The 22,762-nt window shown below is 43.6% G+C and overlaps 1 protein-coding gene across 1 annotated transcript in view; it reads right to left on the reverse strand.

The window, feature by feature from the left end:
* Positions 1 to 20,633, reverse strand: part of LOC126245712 (carbonic anhydrase 13-like) — a 252,299-nt gene extending 231,666 nt beyond the window's left edge. The window contains exon 1 of the mRNA XM_049948338.1: positions 20,484 to 20,633. Within this exon, the coding sequence (XP_049804295.1) occupies positions 20,484 to 20,514 (31 nt within the window). The 5' untranslated portion in view covers positions 20,515 to 20,633. The remainder of the gene's footprint in view (positions 1 to 20,483) is intronic.
* Positions 20,634 to 22,762: the final 2,129 nt, after the last annotated feature.

The raw sequence follows: 22,762 nt of genomic DNA on the forward strand, positions 1-22,762 counted from the left end.
GTCTAAAAGAATTCGGTGGTAGAACAGATTACAATCCTTTGTTAGCGACTGCCTAATTGTCTTCTTCCATCACGTTAGTGTCACGTTGTACCACAACTATTCTCGCCGCTATAGCACGAAGAGGGTTAGGTGAAGTGACAGCACTGAGGAACAGAAATGTGATCAAGGTTAAGATTTGTCTTAAATGCGCAATTGGATTTCCTTCAAAAAGTGTAGTCCAACTGTATATCACTTTAAGTAGTGGTGCATGTCGAGATTACGATATATATCACAGACAAATACGCAACAGCGCCGTGTCGAAATTATTTAGATAACATCACTTCGGTTGTGAAGTACTGGATATCATTTTATTACATTGCTCGGCAAAATATGAGAGTGATAGTAGAAGGTGCAAGTCTTCTCAGTTCACGTGAAAAGTATGGAGGTATTACATGAACACGCCTTCTGCAACGTCACATGAACGTAGCCTTCTGTTAATACGGGGTCATGCTCCAGATCTGTACGGCAATCGGAGTTTGCCTTGACCAGTGAACGTGCGTATTGGCACAAAGGTAGATAGTAGATACTCTGTGTAAAAGATGTTATCTTTTTAAAAAAGTATCTTACTGTGAGTGAATAATTAGAATGGTGGTAGCATTCTCTAGATTAGCAAGCCTGCCAATATATTTCATTTATTTCATGGGAGTCAGAAGCGCACTGGGTATTACGTTCGTTATGAATTGCGGAGTCAACTACAATAACAACTGATGAATAAAAAATTTTAGATTTTAATTATAATTAGTACATTTAATACATTTAGAATGTTTGGACCATCAAAAGCTCAGCCTCAGGGAACTGATTTTCGATTGCTTTTGGGTTATATAAGTTCTAACGAACCTGCATTATAGCCACTAACTTTATTCACACAGTCCGTTAAAAATAAACGACGGTTGTAAGATGCATTAAGTGTATTTTTGAGCAAACGTAAATTGAGAACGGGTTTGAACTAGTATTTGAGGTACTTGCACTCTTAGCGTCGGGTAACTGAAATTAGGACTGTAGATTGAGTTTGGTCAAAATAATACACGAGCATTTAATTTTTTCCTTTTGATTCCAGTACTTTGTCTCTTACCAGTGATAGAGTAACGGTTGTCGCAATATCTCCACGAGTCACTGAAGAGAAATGAATGGAATGATGGGATGAAATCGATGAAAATGCAGTAAGATGAAACTGAATGACGCCTGGAGGCGTGCTCACATGGCATAAAGGTTAAGGCATCTGCTCGCGAAATGTAGGGAATACGGGTTGGAATGTTGGTCTACCGCAAATTTTCAGTTATCACTACATATTCATTACATTATACATTCAGGATTTCTTCACGATTAGCACTGATTAATTTCATGCCATTTCATCTTCACTGATTTCATTCCCATCGAACAGTTCTGTTTAGTACGTTTAATTCACTGCACATAAAACTCATCTGCATAGCGCTAGAGAAAGGGGAAGGGCTTTGGGCAGGAGGTAATATGGCCCGCATGTCTGTCTGATGTTTCACTAAGACAGATCGTTTTCAATAAACGCCACAGACAATGGCTCAGAACAACCTGTGCCGAATACCTGTCTGTCAGGCTGCTGCGCGCGATATTGTGTGCAACATGAAGGGTCATCTGCTGCCAGATAACTAAATGACTGTCTCCCCTCTCATTTCTGATAAGAATTTTCCCCTGTCGGGATGACACGTGCAGTGCATCTGCACTGCTGTTAAGTGCGAGAACACGGAAAACAGAATGACAACAGCATCTCATCTCACTACTGTAAAACAGCATGATGAATGTGTTTCAGTAAGTGCTATTAGCATGACTAGAAGTTGCCTAGAAACACGCAGCACTGCTGCCGAGTTTCGCTGAGTCTGGTGAGCTTGCTCATATGACGTTTGCAAATAAGATGCCATTCACGTGACTAGACGAATTTCAACAAATCTGTTTCAACAGAGTGTTTTTGCAGTAAAATCAGATGTTATCATCAACCTTGACATTTTCGAAGAGCGCCGAGAGAAAAGACTTGTAATGTTTGAAATGACAAGCTATGTAGTGTCGTGTTACTTGCAAAATAGACTGCATTACTGTGCGAAACCACGGTGTGAAGCAACGTATAAGGGACTGCACTTAGTTCAATCGGCGGCTTACGAAGAGTTAAATTAGGAAATAACGCACAAAAAGTAATGGATAAGTGTTGGTATTTAGGATGCAAAATAACTGACGATGGCAGAATTAAACAGGATATAAAATGCAGACCGACAATAGTAAAAAAACATTGCCTAGAAAGAGATTTGTTAACATTTCATATAAATTTAAATATAATGTAAACTGAAGGTGGAGGGAGGAGAAAGGAAACGGAAGGGAAGAAACTATTGATGTCAGCTGCATCGGAACTGTATGCGGAATCAGCGGCGACGAGTGAAAATGTGTGCCGGGCCCTGATTAGAATCCACGATTTCGTGCTTACTAAGCAACTGCGTTAACCATTGCCACACCTGGACACTGTTTATCACAATTGCGCAGGCTATATCGGTACTCCCCACGGCCGACCCACATCCTCATCTAGCGCCATCTAACCGCAATCTCCATCCATGTCCTCCATGCTCGGTACTTTGAGATTCCCGCAGGAGATCGAACGTAGTTGTGCATTCGCATTGAAGGTGGTGGATTCATTGCCCATTAGAGCGAATTAATTGTATGTATGCTTGTAGTCTGTTTTTTCGGAGATACCCGAAACAACAGACGCCACGCGTACATATAACAAATTTAAATTTTAGGGAGTTCTTTCTAAACGTATTTGTCGAGAGTGTGGTCCTTTACGCAAGTGAAACGTTGGAGATAAATAGTTCAGACAAGAAGAGAATAGATTTTGTAATGTGACGCTACCGAAGAATGTTCAGTGTGACGGGTAGATTGGATAGCTAACGAGGAGCTACTGAATTGAATTAGGGCAGAAGAAGTGTGACACAAAAGAGGGAATCGTTTATTATAAGGGACTGTCAAACGAGAACCGAATACTCGCCACAAAGGGACCATGGAATGAGTCCATTCAAAAGTAATTACTACACGCCTTAAGTCATTTACCCCAGTGGGAGACGAGATGATCAGTTGTTGTTTAGTTGGACGCGGTCGGCCGCTGACAGATCCACAATTGCATCCACTCTTGCACATCTGGCTGAAAGCGAAGTCAACGCATGACTTTCTTCAGGTTTCCAAAAATGTGGAAATCACAAGCTGAAAGATCCGGGCTGTCCAACTCAAGAAATACATGCGTGGCCCTCAATTTCATCCGGGCGAGGAAGTGAAAGAGTGGGTGCTATTGTGGATCCATCAGCGGCCGAAAGCGTCCTACGGAACAGGAATTGATAGTCTCGTATCCTCGTGGAATGAATGTCTCAAAGCGTGTGCTGATCAGTTTTGAACGAAACCGTTCTATGGTCCCGTTGTGGCGGACGTTTGGTATTCATTTGGATACCTGAAGACACAGCCCGCCTTCTTAGCTGAGTGTTAACAAGCTCACCTGTCATATAGCGGGACCACTCGTGGACTACGTGTTTCGTTGTACTCATCATCGTATTGTCATTACCGACGCGAAAATCGCCTAATGTGACGTCTCCTGAAATAAGACTTGTACCCGGCCGCCGAACTTCCCCGGATGGGGCCCTCCGGCTATCAATGACACACAATTTTTTTTCATATAAGACACAACCTGAAGCGAAGAGAAATCGTCAGTTTCGTAACGCAAGGAAGTGTGGGGATAACAATTGTAAAGGAAGACTAAGGCTTGAATTCAGTAAGCTTGTTCAAATGGATGTACGTTTCTGTAGTTGTGTAGAGATGGGGAGGCTTGAACAGGACGGACTAGCATGGAAAGAGTATAAAACCAGTTTTCGCACTGAAGACCACAACAACAACAATGAAAGAGTATTAGCGAATAGTTTGGTATAGGTTTCTGGACGTGGGCTAAAATGTACATGACGTGTGATTAGGGCCTCCCGTCGGGTAGACTGTTCGCCGGGTGCAAGTCTTTCGATTTGACGCCACTTCGGCGACTTGCGCGTCGAGACTTGGGCCAAGATCTGATAAAACAACTTTTCATAACTAGAGACATGAAGTAACGATGTATCGAAATTTTATAATGCGAAGGATATTGTCATACAAGTAAAGCTTTCAAATCTCTCCGCTTAATATTTTCGTTGTTTGTCTTTTCCTATAAACTACTTTCCTTCTGGTGTTGACATACTATCTTTGTAGTATCTATGTATAAGGTACGACTGGATACATGCTCATCTTACTAAGTGAGTATCGTTTTATTTTGCAACCATCGTCGGCGATCTGAAATACATAGGCTTTTAATTACAATTTACATATTTAAATGAGGTCTTTCTTATATTTACAGTTAACTGCAAGAACTGCTCTTTTGATTATTACAATGCGTATTATTACGTTGTAAGAGGTTGGGCACAGCCTATAACGGTCCAAAGCGAAAAAACTGGAACCTGGTAACTTCTGTGTAAAGGCGATACAATTTCAAGCAGCAGTTGAACACAGAATTTTCTTGTTAGATACACACATATTTCACGTCATTGATAATGTACTAACAAAATGATACAGATTTAATGCAGCAGAAGTGTATTTAATCTTTGCAGAAATCACAGATACTGTAACTAAGATCTATGTGGAACAAATATATGAAAGATAAGTAGTGTAATTAGAAAGTTTGAATTTTCTAATTTTCATTTTGATAGAATATAGGCCATGGTATTTCATTTAGACTCAGGTAGCGTGAATTGACGTAGTAATCAGATTGTTTATCACGAAGCTTTCTTTCGAAAGAGATAATAAATTAACAGTTCGTAAATAATTGACCAAACTTTACTCGGTTGCATCGTACGAGATTCGAAAATAGCGGGTTAGTTAACGACAAGAAATTTCTCGAGATCTATCGACGCTAGTAAGACTACAACACGCGTCACAACTTACGTAATCTCTCTATTTAATTTCCTGACGACATCCAATACACACAGTCTAAATGCGCGCCTAAGAATGAGCTCTTCCGAGGACAGAACTAAATCTCAACAAAATTATTAAGAATGCTACCTTTGGCTAAATAACATTTACGTTAAAAGTTTGACTTAGTAAGAATTCAAACTTCGCATTAGCGAAGGAAAGAAATTTTAATTCTCAAACTTCTTCTTAGCGACAGGCTGTAGCTGGTGAGTATAAACTCACAACACTGAACTCTAGTAAAATTTATTTCTATATTAATTTTCTGGGAGTCACGTTACAGCATGGCAACAACAAGGAAGTTTAAAATGAAATTTTTATTGCGACGGCAGTAAAATCAGTTTCACGTGTCTTATCATCCAGGATGCTCGAGTTTATTCACCTCAATCCGAGGATAATTAATTTTATATTATAAAATGTGAAGGACACGGTCATCGAAAGACAAAAAAAGCGTCGAATCTATCATACTTTCACCAATAACGAAGGATTCGGATGATTCTGCGAGATTTTAAGGAAAGTTTGAAGCATCTGAGACAGTCAGATTTATATTTTCATAATATAATTCCAACAGCTTCCAACGGCCACTTTCAGATCACTGTGCAAAGCGGCAGTTTTAGCCACGTTATATAAGCTCAGAAAATAAAAATTGTTTTGGACGAATATAGTAATCACGGTCGTTTTCACTCGATAAAAATATTGTACGTCATAAAAGGGCCATTAAATTGATGCTGGGCGTGAGTGGTAGTAAGTACTCCGTAACAGGTCTATACATATACTCGTAGAAGCCGTAACGTCTATAATTCAGCCTCATTTATCGCAAAATTCATTTTATCGGTATACGCCGTTCCAGGGAGATTCAGGTTCGTCTCCGTCCCGCCATGAGAGGGATCTCTTGGTACTTAGGTGTTCTACCGCCCCGTAACACAATCTTTACGTTTCGTTGTAGCCTGCCCCGTCTACCTGCACGAGTTTTGCTGTGCGCTAATTGTTTGCCACTGTACGAACGTAATTTCACGTAATTCCAACGAGGGTGATTTTGCTTTTCGGTTTTTTGCAAACAACATTTGGCATAGATTCTTGAAAATCAGAAAGTAAACTGAGATGCAATATTCTTTCCACTACTGTTTATGTATTTCTTAAAACAACACACACACACACACACACACACACACACACACACACACACACACACACACACACACACACACACACACACACTGCTCGGAATTTACGAAGGTACAAAACTGTGTAATTATTTCATATCAAAAACTTGTTTGTCAATATTTTAGGAATGTTTACATATTTTTTCATGGCTGTTCTACTAGTTTAATGCAACCAACTTTTTTTAATAAGCTGACATTAGGAACACAGATAGAACTGTTTACAAATGCGATGTCATTCCCGACGGAGATATGAAAATCACGGGAAGTATTACGGAGGAGTAGAAAATAACAGGTTTTCAGTTCTAAAGCAGACATGGCGAAGTCTGTAACAACAGGAAACACGTATTACAAAGAACTGTGTCGTGATTCAGACTAAGAAGCATACTGGAAGAGCTCAAATACTGAACCGCTGGCCGGCCGATGTGGCCGAGCGGTTCTAGGCGCTAGTGTCTGGAACCGCGCGACCGCTACGGTCGCAGGTTCGAATCCTGCCTCGGGCATGGATGTGTGTGATGTCCTTAGGTTAGTTAGGTTTAAGTAGTTCTAACTTCTAGGGGACAGATGACCTCACATGTTAAGTCCCATAGAGCTCAGAGCAATTTTGAACTAAACCGCTACCACTGAAGCATTTTGATCTACGTCTGGGTCTGGAATATAACTTAAGAACCGACTCGACAAAGAGAAGAAAAACGTAAGCGATTAGTTGTAAATGCCACTTCCTGGTAGATTAAAGATTGAGCGCTTTTCGAAGAGCTCTCCAGCGTAGAGCCACGAGTTGTGACACCTCTGAAAGTATACCCCGTAAAACACCTCGGATGCTTCAGGGACGACTATCATTTCCTCCCTTTGTTGTTCTCCACTTTAAGGCGTGCGAAAAGAATGGCTCTCTGTTAACCTCCGCATGAGATCGATTTCGTCTTTCTTTACAACCATGGTCGTCGGGCGAGGTATACAGTGCATGATAAGAAGTGACATGCTGATTAAGTTTTCTTGGAACGTTAAGTTCTAGGAATTTTAAAGGTAAACTTCTCTCTGACGTACGTTGCTTTTGTAATGATGCATGAGTACCTTGCTCTTGCGCTTTCTACACGGATCCGATGACGGAATACACTGCTGTTTTTTGTATATTCTCTGTTTCCTCTGTTAATCCTACTTGGTAATGGTACCGAACGGGTGAGCAACACAATGATCGGCAGAACAAAGGTTTTCTAAACTTCCATCTTCACATGTGAGTTCCTGTTCATTAATATTCTGCCAGTGAAACTCAGTTTTGCATTTGCTGTCTGCAGTAGGGCGACTTAAAATCGCTCCGGGAATATATATCGAAATATTTAACGGTTCTGATTATTTCGTGCATTCATGCATTAGACATTCAAGAATGTTAATTTCACTCCGCTGCAAAGTAAATTATGTTCGTTCGTAGATGATTCTCAGATAAGCTCCATTAATGTTAGGCTAGAAGGATATGATTCCGACAACTCGAAGTTAGTTTTACTGCCAGTATCAGAACAGAGCATGCAGAACAAGAAAATAAAGAGGTGACCGCCTCTTCGCTGGCGACTTCTACTTCGTGCAGAACAACATTACTATTGGGCCAATTACCACATTATATTACTACGGCTAGACCTAGTTCTATTTAAACTTTTGGTTGAGTTTGAAGCAACCTGTTCATCATTACTTGCTGTTTACATAAATTAACTGTTGATAAGTTCAGTATTTTTCGTTGTTCACATATCATTGGACGAACTTCTACGTGGGTCTCTTCCTGTAGTTTTCCCTCCACTATGCTTTCCTATGTAGTGTTCACCAAGTTTCTAGCTCTTAATATATGTTTCCTGCGTTGATTGTGAAGAGATATTCACTAGTTACTTTTTTTTTTTTTACAATGCTGAAGCGTTAACTGTTAAGCTAAAGTGGAAGACCAGCCGTAATTTAATATAATTTTCATTTTAAGTAATTTTAGTGCACAATTTTTGTCGTTTACGCAGCCTCAATCTAGGATACTGTCCACAGATGGCTGTAGCATCTATAAATATCTCCCACTTTTATTGGTGGAGGTGGAGACGGGTGCAAATTATTTTCCACGGAACGAGGTTTGTGCTCTGAAGCCGCGCCTCCCCTTGCCTAGGCAGCAGGGAACAACTGGTGGAAGAGACTATCGTATCTTATGGCCCTGATATTTTGAAAATGAACTGAAGATTAGATTTACAGTCCCGTCCCGTTATATTTATTGCAATGAAACAATGAAGTAGATTCGACAGCGCAGCAAGCAAACTTGACGAATCCTTTACAGCAATCGTGCCATCAGTTTATAAAAACACACCGAAAGTTCTATTTCACTCTTTCCGGCTGTGTAATCATACAGAAGTTTGCTGACAGATGGAAACGTCGAAACTGTGTGTCTCAAACTGGGTCGTATTGTAAAAGAGAGGGGGGCTCGAATTTGGCGTCCTGTCAACATGAAGATCATTAAAGAAGGTGCGCAGTCGTTATGTAGGACAGGGATATGGAGCAAAGGGATAATGTCCTTTTCAAAGGAACCGTCCCGCAGTTCGTCTCAAGTGATTTCGAGAAACCATACGAAATATAAGCCTGATTTATAACACGAGGACATGAATCCCGCTGCTCGTGAGCCCGAGTGTTTGGTCTTAGGCAAGGCACCTACGCACTCGCTGCAAAGCTTCAGTTCGCTACTCCATCTGCAATAATTTCTCGAGCTCTGGTGGCTCATTGGGGGAGATTTCGGTACATGAATTCTCAGCCGATCACACGCTTCTATTCTGACCTGCAGGTTGAAAGTGGCTCCTCCACAGAAGACTGTTCCCATAACATTGAAAAACTCAGCTAGTCGCTAGCCAAATTAACGATGACTCAAAGAAATACGATTTTTTCCATTGAGTAATGAGAGTTTCCTCTGGCCGTTAATATAACATCATGATTGCGTATGACGAGTTCCTTTTAAAGGCCGAAATACTACTTCGCAGGTTCCAACACATATTTCTGAGGCACCAAAAGTGCGGAAGTCAAGCTGCTATTTTCTTCACGAGCTCAAGAAAAACATGGATATAGCTCGTATCTGTTTTCCAGCAAACAAAATACGAACTTATCAGACCAGTTTTTTGATTGATACAAGATATCCTGGCAAATAGAACTTCCACATTCTTCTCAAGAAGACAAAGTAGTCAGTTGTGCTAATAGCTCCGAGTGCACTCCAAGGAAGTGCTACAGCACTTCCTCCCTTCATGATACATAAATGTAACCTGCTGGCTAACAGCTCCAGCAGGCTTTTCGGGAACGATGCTGTTACATATGGGAGACTTACACAAAACTGTAACGAAATAGGAGACCAGCAGAAAATCAAAGTTAGGCGCAGAGATTCGTTGCTAACCTTCACCATAAAGGGAGCCGCAGTTGATTATTAGCGATTTATCACCGGAAAGTCGACCATAAAATGTCTACAGGTGAGTGGCCGGAATGATTTAAAGTAAAGTCGTATGGCATCCTTGTCTGGGACACTCGAAAACGGTAGGTTCAGCCGCCTAGTGGGAAACGGTTTTCTCTTCCTCCGCGTACAATGGGCCCTTTCCTTCCGGATATGTGGGAATTGTGTTCTTATGTATGTGTGAAGTGTAGGCGAACGTAATGGATGCGTCTATGATGTGGTGATACGTTTGTGATGTGTGCTGATGGTGGGAAGCGAGATGATGAGACCTGGTGCCGACACATTGCCCACTCCTCTCGAAAAGCGCCAAAGGGACCGCCGGGCTTAACGTCTTCGTCCGACGAACGCATCACCATCACCACAATGTCACAGGCCCTCGCTTCACGACACACTCTGAAGAGGTCTGGAATTTAACCCAACACACCGACTCAAAATCTGATGACCAGTAGCTCTAAGCCACCATCCGTCCTCTCCTTCCCACTCAAATAATGGCAATGAAAATTTCATCAGCCACTACCATTCGAACCGGCTTACCTCCATGTCGCGTGCCACTTCATAAATGTGCGTTATGGTTCTCGGTTGCGTAGACGGGTAGTGATTTAACCTGTTCAGACTCTCTGGCTACAGCTGTTTATACTAACTTTTATGCTGGCCGCGGTGGTCGAGCGGTTCTGGGTGCTTCAGTCCGGAACCGGGTGACTGCTACCGTCGCAGGTTCGAATCCTGCCTTGGACATGGATGTGTGTGCTGTCCTTAGGTTAGTTAGGTTTAAGTAGTTCTACGTTCTACGGGACTGATGATCTCAGATGTTGAGTCTCATAGTGCTCAGAGCCATTTGAACTAACTTTTATTGTGTGTTAATTGCAACAGCATTGCGCTTTCCCAATAGAAACCTGAGGTACACATTTGTGAATGTTCAACCTTTTCATCATGCGCAAGTGCTGCCTACTGTTGGGCATCACGATGAAAATATCAGCAAGTCAGTGCGCAGCAGGTCGTGACCACCATAAAACAATGATGTGGTTTGTTCGCTATATTCCACTGTATAATCCAACATTGTTATCGTTATTTTGCATAGTAATTATTTAATGATCATTTTACTATTTATTACAATAGAGAATATTGCGCAATTACTTATTTTAGTCCATAAAATGAAGTCAAGTGTAAAATGTTTTGAAAACGGGTACATATTTGTGTATAAATCTTGCATCTGAAATCATTAAAAAATCACGAGTATTACCACATAAACAAAAATTTTCGTTCCACCAGAGAAAACTCAGGTCTCATCGAGTTAAGGTGGAACAGACACACAAAATAAGTTCAAACATAGCCAGATCCTCGAAAGATTAATTCAAAGAATCGTGCAGAAATTTAATTTACGAGCGAGATCAGTTACAAGACTCTCGTTTCACCAATTAGTCGCCAGCCGGGGTGTCCGAGCGGTTCTAGGTACTACAGTCTGGAACCGCGCGACCGTTACGGTCGCATGTTCGAATCCTGCCTCGGGCATGGATGTGTGTGATGTCCTTAGGTTAGTTAGGTTTAAGTAGTTCTAATTTCTAGGGGACTGATGACCTTAGAAGTTAAGTCCCATAGTGCTCAGAGCCATTTGAACCAGTTAGTCGTTCATAAGTTTGCAAACTTTACAAAACTGTTAACAAAAGAGATGGAGAAAGTTCAATCCGTTGCGCGTTTCGTCACTGGTTTGTATAATTAGCGCGGCGCTTCTGTTCAACAAAGTAGTGATATGCCACGAGAAAAGAGTTGTACATACCTCAGCTATTTACTCTCAGATTTCGAGAGCCCACATTCCGATAGGAGAGAAAAGACTTATTTTAACCAAAATACGTGTAGCTTAATAACGATGATGGTAAAACTGGAGCCTTCGGAGTTCTTCCCACTAGGAGTTGAGTAGGAAGGCGGGAGATAATTATACGCTGAGGTGGCAAGTCATAGCCATATGCACATATACAGATGGTGATAGTATCGCTTGCACAAAGAGTAGTGCATTGGCGCAGCTGTCAATTGTACTCAGCTGATTCATGTGGAAACGTTTCCGATATTATGACTCCACGACGGAAATTAACAGACTTTGAACGCGGAATGGTAGTTGGAGCTAGACGCATGGGGCATTCCATTTCGGAAATCGTTAGGTAATTCAATATTCCGAGATCCACAGTGTCAGAGGGTCCCGAGAGTACCAAATTTCAGGAATTACCTCTCACCACAGGTAACGGCCGAGAGCAACGACGTTTGCATAGAGTTGTCAGTGCTGACGGGCAAGCGACACTGCGTGAAATAATCGATGAAGTCAATGTGGGACGTACGACGAACGTATCCGTTAGGACAATGCGGCTAGCGTTTATGGGCTATAGCAGCAGACGACCGAAGCGAGAGTTTTTGCTAACAGCACATCACCTGCACCGCGTCTCCTGCGCTCGTGACCATATCGGTTGGACCCAAGACGACTGGAAAACCGTGACCTTGTCAGATGAGTCCCGATTTCAGTTAGAGCTAATGGTAGGGTCCGAGTGTGGCGCAGACCCCACGAAGTGGCAACTGACCCTTAACATAGACAAATGTAATGTATTGCAAATAAATAGAAAGAAGGATCCTTTATTGTATGATTATATGATAGCGAAACGAACACTGGTAGCAGTTACTTCTGTAAAATATCTGGGAGTATGCGTGCCGAACGATTTGAAGTGGAATGATCATATAAAATTAATTGTTGGTAAGGCGGGTGCCAGGTTGAGATTCAATAGGAGAGTCCTTAGAAAATGTAGTCCATCAAAAAAGGAGGTGGCTTACAAAACGCTGGTTCGACCTATACTTTAGTATTGCTCTTCAGTGTGGGATCCATACCAGGTCGGGCTGACGGAGGAGATAGAGAAGATCCAAAGAAGAGCGGCGCGTTTCGTCACAGGGTTATTTGGTAAGCGTGATAGCATTACGGAGATGTTTCGCAAAATCAAGTGGCAGACTCTGCAAGAGAGGCGCTCTGCATAGCGGTGTAGCTTGCTGTCCAGGTTTCGAGAGGGTGCGTTTCTGGATGAGGTATCGAATATATTGCTTCCCCCTACTCATACCTCCCGAGGAGATCACGAATGTAAAATTAGAGAGATTCGAGTGCGCACGGAGGCTTTCCGGCAGTCGTTCTTCCCGCGAACCATACGCATCTGGAACAGGAAAAGGAGGTCATGACAGTGGCACGTAAGTTGCCCTCCGCGACACGCCGTTGGGTGGCTTGCGGAGTATAGATGTAGATGTAGCCATGAATCCAAGCTGTCAACAAGGCGCTGCGCAAACTGGTGGTGGCTCCTTATGGTGTGCGCTGTGTTTACGTCGTATGGACTGGGTGCTCTTGTCTAGCTGAACCGATCATTGACCATTTGCCGCCATTCATGGACTTTGTATTCCCAAACAACGATAGAATTTTTATGGAGGACAATGCGCCTTGTCACCGGACCACAATGGTTAACATTTTTTTGTCCTGAATGTTTGAAGGACATTCTGGACAATCCGAGCGAATAATTTAGCTACCCGGTGAATCCCATCGAACATTTATGGGACATAATCGAGAGGTCAGTTCGCGCAAAAACTCGTGCATTTTAACAAGTATGGACGGCTATAGAGGCATGCATGACTCAATATTTCTGCAGGGGGCTTACAATGACTTGTTGAGTTCATGCCAAGCCCAGTTGGTGCACCACGTTGGGTAAAAGGAGGTCCGACACGATATTAGGGGATATTCCATGACTTGTCACCTGAGTGTAGATTGAGGAGCTGGGCTTAAAATTGAGTCGGGGGGGGGGGGGGGGGCACAGCACTGTTGGAGTACCAGTGGCAGGAATGCGCCTCGGACTGCGTGACAGGGCGCCTTGGCTGCAGTCGGCGATGCCGCCAGTCGCCGTAGCTGGCAAGCCGACACGGCGCAGGCGACGCCACCTGATTTACGCGGCAGGCGCCAGTTCTGGCGTCGCTGCGGCCACAGCGCCACGGGGACGCCCTTCGCCGGTTCTGTTCAGCCAGCATCAATATCCGACAACTGCTACATTTTTATAGATTTTGTTGTCTACTGGGCGGTTGCATCGCGTGGAGACTGTAGTGAAATGCAGGAAGACTTGTGTAGTATCGTCATTTGACGCCAGGCCTGGCAGTTGACGCTGAACGTAAATAATGTTACGTACTGCGCACTAGGAAGCGAAGGTATCACTAACCGTTTGATCCTTTCCGGGCGGGAAGGAGCGCCGGTCCCCGGCACGAATCCGCCCGGCGGATTTGTGTCGAGGTCCGGTGAGCCGGCCAGTCTGTGGATGGTTTTAGGCGGTTTTACATCTGCCTCGGCAAATGCGGGCTGCTTCCCCTTATTCCGCCTCAGCTACACTATGTCGGCGATTTCTGCGCAAACAAGTTCTCCACGTACGCGTACACCACCATTACTCTACCACGCGAACATAGGGGTTACACTGGTCTGGTGTGAGACGTTCCTTGGGGAGGGGGGGGAGGGGTGGGGGGAGGGGCCGGGGACCGGATCGCACAATAACCTTGGGTTCGGTGTGGGGCGACGGAGGGGTGAATTGGACCACTGCGGCTGCGGCGGGGACGGGGACGGTGCCTCTCCGTCGTTTCTAGGTCCCTGGTTAACATAACATAACATAACATAACATAACATAACATAACCGTTCGATCACGCCATTGATGGAAGACATCGAAAAAGTTCAAAGACGGGCAACTCGTTTCGTATTATCGCGAAATAGGGTAGAGAGTGTCACGGATTTGATACGCGAGTTAGGGTAACACTCTTTCAAACAAAGGCGTTTTTCTTTGCGGCACGACCTTTTCACAAAATTCCAATCTCCGACTTTCTGCGAATGCAAAAATGCACGGTGCTTTCGCTACTTTAGCCATTGTAGACGGAAAACTATTTACCGTATCTGTACCCAATAATGTTCTGACCGTGCGCTGCAGGATTTCCGTTGATAGTAGTGCTTGTGCTATGACGCGCCGGTACTGGTTCGGCGACGTTGGAGGAACTCTGACCCAAAGGACCGAGGATATTCTGCGTGAACGACAAACGTTACTATGATCTGCTTCGCTAACATGTGATCTCTGTTCTGCGGAGGAGAGGTGCTTTGGACCCAACTGCTTTGATGCACAATGGAGCTCCATGCTTCGTGAGGTCACTCAGTCAGTAACACGCTTTGAGAAAACTGAATCGTTGGCTTATCGTCCCAAACTGTGTGACCACCAGAATTACCAGACTGGAACCCGTGTGATTTCTGACTATGGGGTTAGCTGAAGAACAGGGCTTATCAACGGGATAACTAACACACGGCGGAGGTTGAAGATGAACGTGCCGAGGGAGGTAGCCAAAATCCCACCTGAGATGTTTCGGGCAGCAGTAGGGCGATCTCTATTGCGGTTCCAAGCTGTCGGCAAGCAGATGGTCGTCTCACAGAACAACGTTTGTAACCTGGAACGTGAAGTTGGTATGCAGTAAACAACTATTATCCTCTCATATCTAAATTAAAACCTGACTCTCCCAATGGTTTATTCGTTATTTATCTTCTGCATGCCCTTAAAAACGTTTCCACAAAGTTTCGTTGTCCTACGATCACTCGTTTGCTTGGGGGCTCTCTCAACTAGCGAAAGTTTAATTATAACCCCCCCCCCCCCTCCCGTATTTTGTTGACTTATAGATGTAGACGTAGGTTTTGTGCCGACGGGATGCAACGCTCGTAAATCATTAAGGGAAATCAGTAACGTGTATCACCAAGAGTTGGTGACGAAATAAACCATTATTTGCTGCCAGTTTCAATCGAAATAATCATACTAACTGTGTTAGAAGAGAAGGAGTACATATTTCACCATCTAATTATTAATGGAACGGGATGTAGTGAACATGCTCACGAAACAAATTAAGTCCAACCCATTTAAATAAAGTTGTTGTATCTGCCTACTTTTATCATTACAACACAGTGTGATGACACAAAGTAATAGAAAGTAACTCTGTGTCACTGTAAATAAAATATTTAGTAATATAGTTAGTTAAAAATGCACGCTTTTATCTTGCATCCGAACTATGACAGGTACATCGAGCAGCGATTCAGACGAACAGAGCCCTTGTACGCGGGCGAAAAGGCGGCCCACAGGCGACATCCTGCCTCCTGAGTGACTCTCCCTCTATAAGGTTGCACGTCGATATCTTGATCTGATATTCGAATCGGAATTGGAGTCACCAAACAAGAAGCAACCTTACAAATGTTGGACGGACAGAAAGCAAATTTCCCGAAAAACCACGTTCATGTAACTGACAGCAGCTACGCTTCTGAACGAAAGGTAAAATTAGTCTACCGTTTTCCTGCTGAGTATGAATCAAATAAGGGCCTAGAACGGAAATATCTCAATGGATACTTACTGAATTTCGATAGAAAACATTCAGACACAGGCCGAGCTGCTTTTGTACGTTGAAGAATAACTACGAGGAGGAGGAGATCAGTGTTTAACGTCCCGTCGACAACGAGGTCATTAGAGACGGAGCGGAAGCTCGGGTGAGGGAAGGATGGGGAAGGAAATCGGCCGTGCCCTTTCAAAGGAACCATCCCGGCATTTGCCTGAAGCGATTTAGGGAAATCACGGAAAACCTAAATCAGGATGGCCGGAGACGGGATTGAACCGTCGTCCTCCCGAATGCGAGTCCAGTGTGCTAACCACTGCGCCACCTCGCTCGGTTTGAATAACTACGAAGTAATAAACACCTGACTACTGAGAATTTGTCACCTATTTTCTGCATGCTTGCTGCACAAAGGTATAAGTGTTTATTGAGAAGATATTCGAAAGAATACGTCTTGCTATCGGTAGCATAATGTATAACTTTGGAGTCTCTAGACTGTCAGAAAGTTTATACGCTACGTAATGGGTCGTTTTTCTCATTTATTTAAGCGCCAGCATTTACGAAACATTGTTGTTATGAATCTATGAGTGGACAATAAAACAGTTTGCCATTTACTGATCAGCAGATATCGCTCTACGGTTTTGTGAATCAAGCGTGCAGTGACACAGTTACTAAAGCTCTTCTGGTGTAACTGATAGATATAAACCATTCCATTTTTACACACAATATTTCTACGTCTGAATCAAAAGTTTTCTTCGTCTGTGGCGAATTCTCAGTAGTCAGGTGCTTATTACTTCGTAGCTAATGTCATGATTCTTCAACGTGCAAAAGCAACTCGGCCGGTATCTGAATGAACGAAATCTAGTAAATATCAGTTGAGATATTTCCGTTCTAAGTTCTTATTTGAGTGTGAACTCAACAGGAAAAGGGTAGATTGATTTCACCTTTCGTTCAGAAGCGTAGCTTGTGTCAGTTACGTGAACGTGGTTTTCGGGAAATTTGCTTTCTGTCCGTCCAACACTTGTAACGTTGCTTCTTGTTTGGTGACTCCAATTCTGATTCGAATATCAGATCAACATATCGATGTGAAACCTTACGGAATAAGAGTCACTCACGAGGCAAGATGCCGCTTGTGGACCACCTTTTCGCTCGCGTACAATGGCTCTGTTCGTCTGAATCGCTGCTAGGTGTACCTGTCATAGTTCGCGTACAAGATAAAAGCGTGCGTTTTTATGTATGTTACTATACATTTTACTAACAGTGACACAGAAATGGCGCGTGAATTCGGTCCATACGTACTGGTGCTAGACAATCGTTTGCAGCCCAGGACGAAGACATCTAGGTCAGCCGGCGAAAACTGAGCGTAACCGGAAAATGTAATCTTCTAGCAGGCTATACACTGAAAATACGCCGTCCATTCAGATAGGAGTCTGTCATTCTTATCGAAAACAATAACAGAATGGCCCCATTACCAGGACGCTACGGAAAGCTACTGATGTAAAAATAAGTTTGATACTACTAATATTTCGCTAAAAACTTATATCGAGCAGCCGTCATTTATCGGCCCACTGGAGTATTACTTTATCTTTCCTCATAGTGTGAATGCAAAAATATTTCCGCGACAGTACGAAGTACGAACGTGGTGATCCACGTTGCGGCTTAGTTTTACGATAAGACAAGGTAACTGAAATTCCTCCTAAGACCATTTCATAACTGACAACTCACAAATCACATAGGGCGAACGCTACTTCTTCCCAGAGATATTACTCGAGAACACGTAAACGCTTTTGGGCCTTAGAGTCGAGTCTGAATTTTCGTTACAGGAGTAAACCCCCCACCTGATCCGTATTCAGCTAGTCGGGGAATGATCTACCCTTACTGTACACGCCTCATATCTAAACTCTCCCAGTCAATGTAGAAGCCTAGTATTTTGACAGTGGTGCTGTACTTCGGGTGCGTAATGCTTTTGTTTTTTGTGCCTTATCTGGTCTGCTGCAAGAAATCTTGTTTTATGTGAATTATTGCCTCCACTGTTATATACCCATATTCCACCAACTAATGCAATCTTCTATCGCCAATAGATACGTCATAAGAAAATAAAAAACCAGAAAATGCTCAGTAAAGTTATATTAGAACAAATAAGCCCTCGGTCACAAATAATAAGTCAAAATTGACCGGGTTTCGATGCTACTATGAGCGTCGTCTTCAGAATTAAAGTAATTGTTCTAAAACATAATAGGTATATAAGACATTAATAAACTAAAGTGCGTACTGACTGGAAAGAGATGCAGCACTTGCAAGTCACATTCTAAAAAAATCCAAGCCGGAAAGACTCAGTTTTGTTGCAACCCGTGTTCACTCAGGTACGAGCAGCCCTTAGCGGCTCGCCATCTTATTTACAACTTTTCATGACGTCGCCTTTCCGGCTTGGATTTTTTTGGAATGTGACTTGCAAGTACTGCATCTCTTTCCAGTCAGTACTCACTTTAGTTTATTAATGTCTTATATACCTATTATGTTTTAGGACAATTAGTTTAATTCTGAAGACGATTCTCATAATAGGGTCGAAACCTGGTCAATTTTGAATTAATATTTGTGACCGAGGGCTTATTTGTACTAATATAATTCTGACTCGGTCACTGAACCTTAGCAGCTATGTTCAAAGTTTTGCTCACAAGAGAACCTCCCCATCGCACCCCCCTCAGATTTAGTTATAAGTTGGCACAGTGGATAGGCCTTGAAAAACTGAACACAGATCAATCGAGAAAACAGGAAGAAGTTTTGTCGAACTATGAAAAAATAAGCAAAATATACAAATTGAGTAGTCGATGTGTAACATAAGCCACATCAAGGACGATGTGATCTGAGGAGCGCCGTGGTATCGTGGTTAGCGTAAGCAACTGCGGGACGAGAGGACCTTGGTTCACGTCTTCCCTCGAGTAAAAATTTTAACTTTATTTTCTAGCAATTGACGTGTGTCAATTATCAAAGTTCAGGCACTCACACAATCAACTTCGCTCTCGAAAATTCCAGGACATGTTCAGATTTGCTTGGACATATGCAGGATTTGACGGTCTAAACACGGAAAAAATTGGAAAACGTTAAAAAACATATGTTTTGACAGAGCACAGGGAAATCTGTGTGACTGTGAAACAGTTGCATTCATTTGTTGCAGTTTATGTGACAAACTCTTATGTTTTCATCACTTTCTTGGGAGTTATCACATGCACAAGAAAACCTAAATCGGGCAAGGTAGAAGAATCTTTTTACCCATTCGCCAAGTGTACAAGTTAGGTGGGTCGACAACATATTCCTGTCATGTGACGCACATGCCGTCACCAGTGTCGTATAGAATATATCAGACGTGTTTTACTGTGGAGGAATCGGTTGACCTATGACCTTGCGATCAAATGTTTTCGAGTCCCATTGGAGAGGAACGTACTTTCGTCTACTAATCGCACGGTTTTGCGGTGCGGTCGCAAAACACAGACACTAAACTTATTACAGTGAACAGAGACGTCAATGAACGAACTGACAGATCATAACTTTGCGAAAATAAATAAAGTAAAATTTTCTCCCGAGGGAAGACTTGAACAAAGGACCTCTCGTTCCGCAGTTGTTCACGCTAACCACGGGACCACGGCGCTCCTGAATAGGCAATATACTTGATGTTGCTTATCTTGTACATGGACTACTCAGTTTGTATATTTTGCTTATTTTTTCCATAGTTCCACACAACTTCTTCCTGTTTTATCGATTGATCTGTGTTCAGTTTTTCAAGGCCTGTCCACTGTGCCAACTTATAACTAAATCTGAGGGGGGTGCGATGGGGAGGTTCCCTTGTCAGTAAAGTGTCAAAGAAGGATTTGCTGATGATTTTTATAATGGTAACGGTTTTGGCTGCCTGGACGCCTTCTTGTCAACTGAGAAATAATGTATAAAAATGTTTCTTATCCCAGCTCAGTATACAGAAGAGTTTTTAACTACAATCATCAACTTTAAGACTTTATCTTTGATTGTTTACTCTAGTTCGTTATTAAGAGCTGAAGCCAAATTTTTTTTATTCTTCCGAGGGCTGGTTACATGTGTGATGTGTGAAATAGTACTGGTTACTGATTTCTCGTGCTTGATTCTTAACTTCTATTTTTTTTTTAGGTCTATCACATAGATGCAAAGTTAGTTCGGTTGTTTGGCTGTGGTCTCTTTGCCTATGAAGTTTTGCTAATCTTTCTACATCACTTCGTTATTTGAAGGGTCTTAGACATGAGCCAAGAAACGAGCAAGTAACAGCTTGTCGATAATCGTTTGCTCTGTACGGTTACAAACAGGAGAGAGGACCCAGCGGCCGGTGAAGCACGCTGCCGTGTGTGTAAACAGACGCGCGCCTTTGAGGGGGGCAAGCGGCTCGCCGCCGGGGCCGGCGGGCAGCCAGCCTGCAGGCGCCAGGGGCACTTACCGTTGTTCTGCGCGTACCCCCAGTCGCTCATGGTTGCCTGCTGTGTGCTGCCCGGATCAGAACCCGCCGCGAACTGTGCGAGCGGAGCGCCCGGCCGGCCCGCGACGGTTCCGTCACGTGGCCGTGACGTCACGCCCCTCCCACCTCTGTGCAGACGGGCCTTCCGCGGCGGCGGAGGGCAGCCGACCACTTGCGCAACGCGGCGCTTCTGCTGCCGGCGCTGATTAGAAGCCCCGTCCGTCTATCTCTCTACTAGTTTATCTGCCTAACGCGCGACGGGCGGCTCGCAGCTGCTCTCTGCGAAAGAGAAAAATGACTGTAATACCCTGCCATTAGCATCAAGGCAGACACACAGTCGCCTAGTAAGATGATTACTTAAAGGAGTGGCAGCGCAGGTGACACTAAGAAGATGGCCCTACGGCAGCGGAAGCTACTGCTTCGACTCGTCACGGAAGGCCTCTGATGTCTCGCCTTGGCGGTGCAGCCTCTCAAAGAAGACATCTCTGGTTCGAGTCCAGCCTCGGGCAACATACATGTACGGTGGAATCTTGTGTGCACGTTCTTAATTAATCCAGGTCTCTCATTCGTCAGTTGCAAAGCGATTTAGAAAAGATTGCTGTATGGTGTGGCAGGTGGCAGTTGACGCTAAATAACGAAAAGTGTGAGGTGATCCACATGAGTTCCAAAAGAAATCCGTTGGAATTCGATTACTCGATAAATAGTACAATTCTCAAGGCTGTCAATTCAACTAAGTACCTGGGTGTAAAAATTACGAACAACTTCAGTTGGAAAGACCACATAGATAATATTGTGGGGAAGGTGAGCCAAAGGTTGCGTTTCATTGGCAGGACACTTAGAAGATGCAACAAGTCCGCTAAAGAGACAGCTTACACTACACTCGTTCGTCCTCTGTTAGAATATTGCTGCGCGGTGTGGGATCCTTACCAGGTGGGATTGACGGAGGACATCGAAAGCGTGCAAAAAAGGGCAGCTCGTTTTGTATTATCACGTAATAGGGGAGAGAGTGTGGCAGATATGATACGCGAGTTGGGATGGAAGTCATTAAAGCAAAGACGTTTTTCGTAGCGGCGAGATCTATTTACGAAATTTCAGTCACCAACTTTCTCTTCCGAATGCGAAAATATTTTGTTGAGCCCAACCTACATAGGTAGGAATGATCATCAAAATAAAATAAGAGAAATCAGAGCTCGAACAGAAAGGTGTAGGTTTTTGTTTCTCCCGCGCGCTGTTCGGGAGTGGAATGGTAGAGAGATAGTATGATTGTGGTCTGCCAAGCACAAAAAAATGGTTCAAATGGCTCTGAGCACTATGGGACTCGACTGCTGTGGTCATCAGTCCCCTAGAACTTAGAACTACTTAAACCTAACTAACCTAAGGACATCACACACATCCATGCCCGAGGCAGGATTCGAACCTGCGACCGTAGCAGTCGCACGGTTCCGGACTGCGCGCCTAGAACCGCGAGACCATCGCGGCCGGCTGCCAAGCACATAAATGTGAATTGCAGAGTAATCATGTAGATGTCGATGTAGATGGATCTTTTTAGGGTTCCGCACCTCCATCGGTAAAAACGGAACCCATATAGGATCAGTTACATGAGTGCACGGTGTCTGTTCCTTCAGACAAGTGAATCCACCACTTCCAGTGTGGATGCATAACTACATTGTAGCCCTTACGGGAATCTCAAAGTAGCGAGAATGGGGGTCATGGAAGGGACTGCGGACAGGGGATGCCAGGTGGGAATGAGAATCCGCCGGTGTACGTGTCGCGCAGTTGCGATAAACACTGTGTCCGGATGGCCAAGTGGTTGACGCAACTACCTAGTCAGCAGGGGATCCCGGGTTCGAATCCCGGTCTGGCACGCATTGTCACTCGTCGCCGCTGATTCCGCATGAAGTTCCGATGCAGTTGACATAGATAATTCTTTCTCTTTCCTTTCCGTTCTCCCCCAACCACCCTCAAGTTGCATAATACTTACAGCATCACTTTGTTGTCCACCTGTCTGTCCGATTATAAAGACTCCTTTTCCGTAGGCATGGGTAGAGGTATCAAATGACATTCGTATCACATACTAACAAGGGGAGGCCACGACGTTTGGAACGCGGATTTACTGCAAACTTCGCACAGTCGTAGTACTCCATGAGGACAACAAAATGTGTAAGCAGCAGCGCACTTCTCAAGGGTTATTGAGAAATTCGCAAGATAATTTTTGTCGTCAAATATATAGCTGTGCGTGGCCGTTTTTACCATGAAGCGGC

This window comes from Schistocerca nitens, chromosome 1 (genome assembly GCF_023898315.1).
Source record: "Schistocerca nitens isolate TAMUIC-IGC-003100 chromosome 1, iqSchNite1.1, whole genome shotgun sequence".
Classification (NCBI taxonomy): domain Eukaryota; kingdom Metazoa; phylum Arthropoda; class Insecta; order Orthoptera; family Acrididae; genus Schistocerca; species Schistocerca nitens.